The sequence below is a fragment of the Triticum dicoccoides genome, chromosome 5A, assembly GCF_002162155.2.
Source record: "Triticum dicoccoides isolate Atlit2015 ecotype Zavitan chromosome 5A, WEW_v2.0, whole genome shotgun sequence".
Lineage (NCBI taxonomy): Eukaryota > Viridiplantae > Streptophyta > Magnoliopsida > Poales > Poaceae > Triticum > Triticum dicoccoides.
In genome coordinates this window covers 696,205,394-696,214,706 of record NC_041388.1, presented here as the reverse complement: position 1 = coordinate 696,214,706, position 9,313 = coordinate 696,205,394, and the positions used below count along the sequence as shown (strand labels likewise).

The window sequence follows — 9,313 nt, the reverse complement described above, 5'->3', positions numbered from 1 at the left end:
TCTGGCCAGACAATGATGGATACCGTAACACCGAGAGGGCCCGAAAATATCTCTCCATCGTCGGAGGAGCAAATCCCTATCTCGATCTATCAAGTAACTTGACAAACTTTTCCATGAACCCGTAAGCCGCCGTAATAGCCACCCATTTACGGATGACGTTTAACAAACCCCAAAGTTCATGAAGCAAGTATGAAAAAACTCGATACTCTCATGGTCTAAGGAATTATGCAAACGTTAACCATCTCTGTGTTATGTACCATTAACTTGTGACGAACGAATCTCATAGCATAACATCAATCCGGGTCGATTCAACACAAATGTTCTCTTAACATTGTGCCCTCAAAGTTGCTGGCATAGACATGCCCATGACTAGGAAAACAGAATCATCATGCAACACTTGAGCTAGTCTTAGAGGCTAGACTAGGAATACTTCTTACCGTTTATTATTCCACACGTGCATATGAGTCTTCCTTCGAGCCTCGTGTTATTGCAAACTCTAGAACCATAGCAGTTATAGCATGGAACATAAACATAATTATGAACATGGAGATAAGTAATAGCATTTATTATTGCCTCTAGGGCATATCTCCTACACATGCTAGATGCCAAAAAAGGCTCGGATCTGCCAGTCACCTCCACCCCAAGGCACCACACTTCCACGACGATTTCTCCTGATGACGTCTCCAAGGAGAACACGACGCGCACGTCTACATCGCCACCCAATCCACATGGATTATGAGATTTCCCTCGGGAAAGTGGCCGGCAGTGGGGAGGCAGGATCCTCAACAGCGCCTTAAGGGAGGAAAGCGACCCTCTTGGGCGTCGCCGCTGTCATGACCGAATGAGACGATCAAGGGTTTCTGCCAACATCTCCACGCCAAAGAGAGAGAGCCTGGACCAGAGGTCGTTACCTGCTAGAGATGAGGAGGAATAGTGACCAAAGAGAGAGAGGGGGGGTGGAAACTGGACCTGTAGATTTGGATTTGAAACCGAAGTGGCATTGGCACCTCGACCTCCACCCATTGATACCTCGGCGCGCCCCCACGGTCGAGGGATCCGGCCATCAGCACCTACGAGTGTCAACCACTGAAAGTCATCGCCGCCACGCCACACGGGACCACCATCTAGCGACTGAGTCCTCCGACAAGGGAAGGAGCGACAAAGATCTCGCCGCCACCTTCGTGGGCGACTACGCCGGCAGAGCCGACGTTTGCCTCTGGCGGCGGCACGGTATTGGGGGAGGGTGGGTGGCGGCGGGGCTGGTAACCCTAGTCGCCCCCAAGTCGCCCTCGGGAGGACGACACGAGGAAGGGGGAAAACTCACTGGAACCTATATAATTCAGGTCCTGCCACATCACTACGACATCGCTGCCTCGCCATCAAAATAAGGGATGGCCGCCTTAGGGACTTGACTAAGAACTTGCCAGACAAGGACTGTGGTCAGAGAAGAGTGTAGGGTGGCTCTGAGAGGGTAGGGAACAAGGCAGTGAGCTCCTACCAGTTCGCCAGCTCTATAGGGGACATGACCGGATGGAACCCAAGGCCCCATTTTTTGTGTGGCAATTATTGAGGGATCGCCTCCCATCGGGGACGGAGGTGCTCAAGAGGAATGGCTCGGGTAATGGGTTATGTCCCCTTTGTGGTGTACTAGAGATGGGGACCCACATCCTCTTCTCTTGCATGGCGGCTCACGCACTTTCGATTTTCGTCCAGGAGGCACTCGGGCTTGATTGAGAGGCTCCGGACTTAGCCGGAGTTCTTCAGGCCAGAGCTCTAGACCGATAGAAAGAGACGCCTCTTTTGGCTAGTGTTTGCGGCGTTAGATTGGACGCTTTGGACAACACGAAATAAGATGATAATCGAGCAGGTCTTCCTTCAGCGGGCCACTGACTCGATCTTCAAATTTCTTACGTTCTTGCAGCACCGGCACCGGCTGGCTAGGCAGCAGGACCGCGGCCGGCTGGGGCGGATGTTCGATGCGCTACAAGTCACCGCTCGGTGTCTCTCTTCATTGTAGACCCCCTGATGTTGTGGCTACTTGGTGGTCTTTTTTCTATCTTTTTATATTACTTTATTTGGGCGTGCTTGTGTTGATGCCTTAGCAGACTATTTTATCTCGATGACCTGCTACTTGTTGTATGGACCAGTTGATTGGAAATTGGCAATGGCTCCTAGGTGCATATGCACTTATTTTGTAAATACACATTTTGAAAAGTTGAAAATTCCGAACAAAAATCTCGCGTGTATATCCAGACATTCTATTTGTGTGCGCAAAGTTTTCGGCGAAAAATGAGGTTTTTTATGGCTTGTGTAAAAAAACAATTTCCGATGCTTCATTACAACTATTTGTTTTGCATTTCTTTATTTTTTTACACAAGCCACAAAAGACGTCGGTTTTCACCGAAACTTTGTGTATGGACATAGAATGTCCGGATATACCCACGGGATTTTTGTTCCGATTTTTGCAACTTTTCAAAATGTGTATTGAGAGAATGGGTGCATATGCACCTAGGAGCCAAAACACCGCGTCCGATTGCTTTATTTATAAAGCGGAGCAGAAGCGTATTTCAAGAACTTTTAATAGTGAGAAAGTCGTATACATTTTCTGAAACCAAGGAAGAGAACTTTGCCTCGATAAAAGTAAGTATAATAAGATACAGTCAACAAGCTGTAAGAATTAACTATTATATTTCTGCTGAGTTGGATAAGACAGAAGAAGAGAGAGAAGGCAAGCGGGCGGTAGATTAACATCCGGTTGAAACACGGACTCCAAGAAACATTATGAGGCCATGCATTAATAAAGTACTACTACTCCCTTCGGTCCTTTTTACTCTGCATATAAGGATTGTCTGAAGTCAAACTTCGTAAAGTTTGACCATATTTATATGAAAAATATTAACATTTATAATGCTAAATTTATACAATATCAAAAGTAAAGTTATGACGCATCTAATGTTGTTGATTTCACATTTTGAATATTTGTATTTTTTCTATAAATTTGGTCAAAGTTTATGAGGTTGACTTCAGACAAATCTTATATGCGAACTAAAAAGGGCCGGAGGGAGTACTTAGCAACTACTCTCCCTACCCCATAATATAAGATCAAGTACGATAATGGGCTTATAGCCTGCTTACATGCGACTTTTTGCCATATAGAGGAGAGAGACATGAAAAAATGGTGGGAGTGGACTCTCATACAAGAGCCTAGCTATATGCGTACTTCTAGGCAAATGCAATAAATACAAAGAAAAAGTAGAGAGAAGGTGAAAAAGTAGTACTTTTATATCGAACTTTATAGCTAACCTTATTGTATGAGTGACTATAAGTGATGACTATATATGACATGACAACGTTATATAGCCAGCAGCCAGCTATACTATTAGTCATGCTCTAAGAGCGTTTTTGACAATAATATAGTGTAAAAATTGTTCTTATATTATGGGACAAAAGGAGTAGTTACTATACATGTTAGCTATTAGATTGACTATACGTGACGTGACAACTTTATATAGCCAGTTGTTGGCTCGAAAATCCAATTCGGTGCCCGGGTCCAGATGAACCCGGAGAACAATAACATGATAAAAATAGAAAATAAAATCAATTTTTTCTTGGAAAATGTTTGAGTGCATGATGTGCGTGCAAAATTTCATTCTATTTGGACATTTGTAGAGCTTGTGGCGAATAAAGAGAAAACCGGTCAAAACAATGCGTGAACAATAACCTTACTCACAGAGCTGAATTCTATCTTTTTTGTCACGCGCTCCTCAAATGTCAAAACTCCACCGAAGTATGCACGGACATCATGCACAGATTCAGAATTTTTTGATCTTTTTTCTATATTTTGTGGTTTAATTGATTTTGCTCGGGCTCATCCAATTCCGGGCGCTAAAACGTCGCTTTTGTTGTTAGCTATATTATTAACCATGCAGAGAGGCTACTCTGGCAACAAGTGGCCTCAAGATGCTTTGCACCTCGATCTCGGTCTTTATCTTTTCTATGAGAACGGTGTGCAAGTAGAATAGATAGAAATAAACAGGAGCAAGCTGAACTGGCATTTAGCTGGCGAACATACTCTATCGTGGCCTCGTGGGCTCGTCGCTCCATGTTACATGTTACGATAAAGTCAGAGGTTTCATCAGTTAGCTATTATGTGACAGACAGAGTCTACGGCATTATTCAAAACCCTATGGTAATTACAATAAAGTAGCTCGAACGTTCGCCGTGCTAGTGGAGTCCTAAAATAAATCCTCAGCTGCCACCTACCCGTATATGATACTAGACAGTCTCCGGCATTATTCAGCACTACGACAGAGCATCCGATACCCTTCAAGTCGTCGTGGAAGTTAGGAAACAGACTCTTACTCCGTTTTACAGATAAAGCACAAATCAAAATACATGACAACCGATACAATGTAGTAAGAAAGTTCTCCTACATCCCAGGATACCAGAGAACAAAAATCATTCTGAAAAATGCAAAGGTGAAAAGCAAAAATGACTATGTTGTCGAAAGATAGTAAAGGAGGGCCCAAAGAATCGGCATGACTCGTGCTAGGATACCTAACCTCCACGACAATACCCTTAAAAAGGAAGACGGTGTGAAGGGCCGCCGCTATCGAGTCCGAGATGAATAAGGGTTTCACTCAAAACTCTGCCATAGAGAGGACAACCACAATAATGTCCTCAATAGAAGAGTGACACGCGTAGGCGACGTCACCATCGATGGCAAAGTACGAAGCTTTCACTCAGCTCACTTGTACGACCACGAGACATCTAGGACATCTGCAACCGAGGGCATGTACAATGGTGACATATGGACACAGATGCCCCATGACAAAAAGTAATTTGAAGCACCTATATTTATTTTTCTCTTCAATGCAAGCTACCACTATTGGACCTCATTACAAATATAAAAAATAAAGACTTCAGTACATATGCATTTCTATTTTTCACTCCAACTTTTTTAACTTTTGACACCGAATCACACTTTTTCTCTTCAAGCACCCACCTCCTGCAAAGGATCCCGCTTCCCTATACGAAGCTATTTTATCTGATATCTGATCCTACATGACATGTGAGGCATCACCCTGAGTGCAGAGCTTGGGGTCGTCGTGCAACTTTGATGATGCAGCTTTGGCGTCCTAATCCACCTACCATCCCACCGGTGGACATGTTACTCTCGCATGCATGTGGCTTTCAAGTTTCGACCAGATCCCGATTAGCAACAATGTCAACCTCCATATATACAAATGGTTTCGAAATTGTAGTGGCTCCGCACCAACCCCCACCTCTATAAGTTTCCTCGATCCCACTAATCCATCCATCCATTCCACTGCAGCAACCCATACACAGCCACACGGAAGTACACAATGATGGACGTCAGCCTCCTGGAGAAGGCCCTCCTGGGCCTCTTCGTGGCGGCAATGCTCGCCATTGCCGTCGCAAAGCTGACCGGCAAGCGCTTCCGGCTGCCCCCGGGGCCCTCCGGCGCCCCCATCGTGGGCAACTGGCTCCAGGTGGGCGATGACCTCAACCACCGCAACCTCATGGGCATGGCCAAGCGTTTCGGCGAGGTGTTCCTGCTCCGGATGGGCGTCCGCAACCTGGTGGTCGTCTCCAGCCCCGAGCTCGCCAAGGAGGTCCTCCACACCCAGGGAGTCGAGTTTGGCTCCCGCACCCGCAACGTCGTATTCGACATCTTCACCGGCAAAGGCCAGGTAATAAATCAGTTCGTTGAATTTACAGTTCTTGCATATACATACTAGTTCTTGATAGGTACTAATGACTGGTTTCTAGTAGTGTAATTTCAATGTTTTTTTTTATTTTCATTAACTTCTGTACGCATTGAAATAATTACCTTTAGGTCCAAATATTCAGCAATTTCAGCAGTACACACAAATTCAAAAAATAAAATACAATCAAGTTCAAATAGAAATTCGATCCGTTGGCCGAAATAAAAACCGAAATCAGTATATTTCAGTGAAATCTGGTAATCTCGACAATGACTGAAATATTTCTGAAACTGAAATTCAAAACCATATTACAAACACAAAAATGCGTGCATTCATGCAGGACATGGTGTTCACCGTGTATGGCGACCACTGGCGCAAGATGCGCCGGATCATGACGGTGCCCTTCTTCACCAACAAGGTGGTGGCGCAGAACCGCGTCGGGTGGGAGGAGGAGGCCCGGCTGGTGGTGGAGGACCTCAAGGCCGACCCGGCGTCGGCGACGGGGGTGGTGATCCGCCGCAGGCTACAGCTCATGATGTACAACGACATGTTCCGCATCATGTTCGACCGCCGGTTCGAGAGCCTCGCCGACCCGCTCTTCAACAAGCTTAGGGCGCTCAACGCGGAGCGGAGCATGCTCTCCCAGAGCTTCGACTACAACTACGGCGACTTCATCCCCATCCTCCGCCCCTTCCTCCGCGGCTACCTCAACCGCTGCACCAACCTCAAGGCCAAGAGGATGAAAGTCTTCGAGGAGCACTTCGTCCAAGAGCGCAAGTAAGCTTACTTAATTGCCTCTTACATTTATAATTCGATGGATCGTGTGTCGATCGATGCTTGCCAGGACATGTTAATGTTAATCGATGTTGCATCAATAAAGCAAGCACGTACGCGCCAAGTGGGACATGTTAATTCCGTTTGCATCTATCAGCTTCGATTTCTTTAGGAGTACCTATCCCGCATCGGTTGCCTGGATACATTGGTGTTGGCGGTCGTTGACCAGCTGCAGTGCATCAGTGACCACGTGAGAGTAGCTAGGGTTCATTTTCACGTGGTGACAATAGAATACATACACCGACAGTGGAGGTACATATATAGGTGTTCTTTTTGCGAGAGAAGTACATACATAGGTTGATGGAAGTACACCAACAGATCACCAGCTGCAGTGACCACGTGAGAGTGGCTAGGATTCGGTATCACGAGGTGACAATAAATACATACACCGACAGTGGAAGTACATATGTAGGTTGATGAAAGTACACCAACAGATCAGCAGATTTTTCTTTCATTCAATTAAAAGTGGACCGGGTTCCACTATCAGATACTCCCTCTGTTCCTAAATGTAAGCCTTTTTAGAGATTCTAATATAGACTACATATGAAGCAAAATAAATGAATCTACATTCTAAAATATATCTATATACATCTGTATGTAGTCTATATTGAAATCTCTAAAAAACTTACATTTAGGAACGGAGGGAGTATAATGGAGGTCACCAGATATGCAACGGGGAAATTGATAAGCATCTACTGCATTATCTCACAATTGCAGGAAGGCGTTGGAGAAGAACGGTGAGATCAGATGCGCCATGGACCACATCCTCGAGGCCGAAAGGAAGGGCGAGATCAACCACGACAATGTCCTATACATCGTCGAGAACATCAACGTCGCAGGTAAAACTCAGAATTAAGCAAATATAATTAACATGTATACATCTTTCTGTCCCACCTAGTTTTGACCTTTGAGAGAAGAAAAACGCTCTACCAAACATTTATTAAGAAGAAAATATAGACCATTTCTTTGATTACAAAAAGTAGCACGCGCTATTGCAATTTAGTAGTATATCTTAAGACAATACGACATCTTCCATGTAACCCACGTGTTGCCGGTAAAATTCATCAATTAAATGTGTATTCATCTTTTGTCCAACCTAGTTTTGACTTTTGAGAAGAAGAAAATGCTCCAATTAACATTTTATTGGAAAGAGTGCAGACCCTTTCTTTGTTAATAAAAACTAGCACACACGATTGCAATTTTTATCTCAAGACAATACAACGAGAGATGGTGATGAGCAGCTGGCGAAGAGCCACTATTATTCCTTGAACACGCGGAGAGCCTAAATAGTTGTCGGTGCAACAACTTTTGGTGTATTTTATGATGAATTTATTAATAATACCTCTGTCCTGGTTTATTAATCCTCCATGTAGTTTGAGTCAAACTTTGACATTTGATTTAACTATCATAAAATAAGTTATATATCCTAGAAATAGTATCATTGAAAACCTCTTTCAAATATGAATCCAACAATATAAATTTTATTACATACAACTTATATTTTATTAATTAAATATACGGTCAAAGTTAGTCACAAAATACGAAGGGGGCCAATAAACCTGAACAGAGTAGTACTGAGTTGGTATGGCACGTAGACATTAATATATTTCTCAATAAACTCGGTTAATAGTAGAGAAGTTTGACTTTCGAAAAAACATTTTCAATGGAGAGAGTAGTAATTAATTTAGCACAAATATTAACAAGGGAATGAGTCTTTTGCATACATGCAGCAATCGAGACGACCCTGTGGTCGATCGAGTGGGGAGTTGCGGAGCTGGTGAACCACCCGGACATCCAATCAAAGCTCCGCCAGGAGATCGCCGCCGTGCTAGGCCCCGATGCAGCGGTGACGGAGCCGGACCTGGAGCGGCTCCCCTACCTGCAAGCCGTCGTCAAGGAGACTCTCCGCCTCCGCATGGCCATCCCGCTCCTCGTGCCACACATGAACCTCAAGGACGCCAAGCTCGCCGGCTACGACATCCCCGCCGAGTCCAAGATCCTCGTCAACGCCTGGTTCCTCGCCAACGACCCCAAGCGCTGGGTGCGCGCCGACGAGTTCCGGCCGGAGCGGTTCCTCGAGGAGGAGAGGGCCGTCGAGGCCAACGGTAACGACTTCCGGTTCGTGCCCTTCGGCGTCGGCCGGAGGAGCTGCCCGGGGATCATCCTCGCGCTGCCCATCATCGGCATCACGCTCGGCCGCCTGGTGCAGAACTTCCAGCTGCTGCCACCGCTGGGGCAGGAGAAGATTGATACCACGGAGAAGCCCGGACAGTTCAGCAACCAGATCCGCAACCACGCCACCGTCGTCTGCAAGCCACTCAAGGCTTAGAAGAATTTACGATCCGACGAACTAGACGGCAGATCCGCTGGAATGCGTGCACGTGTTTGTATAAGAATTTTGCAGTATCTGTAATAAGTTTGACCTTTCTTGGTGAGTTCGGTTGTTTTTCTTCATGTGAAGGCGTTGGGTTGTTGATTTGCAAAAACTTGGTAACGTTGATGTAAAACTTTTTGGCTCCAAATTCACATTATTAATTACTCAATTCGTAAACGCGGGCACAGTCAGTTGGCATGAAACTAGTCCGAGCCAATCAACTCGTCGGTGATCATTTTCGACAGTGTTGTAGGGAGGTAGCTAGCTGATTTTTTGGAGGGGCCAACAATTGACAGATGGCAATGTCTGCACTCAAGAGACAAGGACGATCTACGTATTGTCGGGCCCTTTTGGAGGAGGTAACACCCTACCATTA

General features: G+C 45.4%; 1 protein-coding gene across 1 annotated transcript; it reads left to right on the top strand.

Annotated features, from left to right (window-relative positions):
• The first annotated feature begins 5,313 nt into the window (after positions 1-5,313).
• LOC119304265 (trans-cinnamate 4-monooxygenase-like) lies at positions 5,314-9,106 on the top strand. The gene is made up of 4 exons (XM_037581445.1): positions 5,314-5,714; positions 6,070-6,506; positions 7,281-7,402; positions 8,294-9,106. Exons 1-4 carry the CDS (start codon positions 5,367-5,369, stop codon positions 8,890-8,892), a joined length of 1,506 nt encoding a protein of 501 aa, XP_037437342.1. The 5' UTR covers positions 5,314-5,366; the 3' UTR covers positions 8,893-9,106.
• The last annotated feature ends 207 nt before the right edge of the window (positions 9,107-9,313 follow it).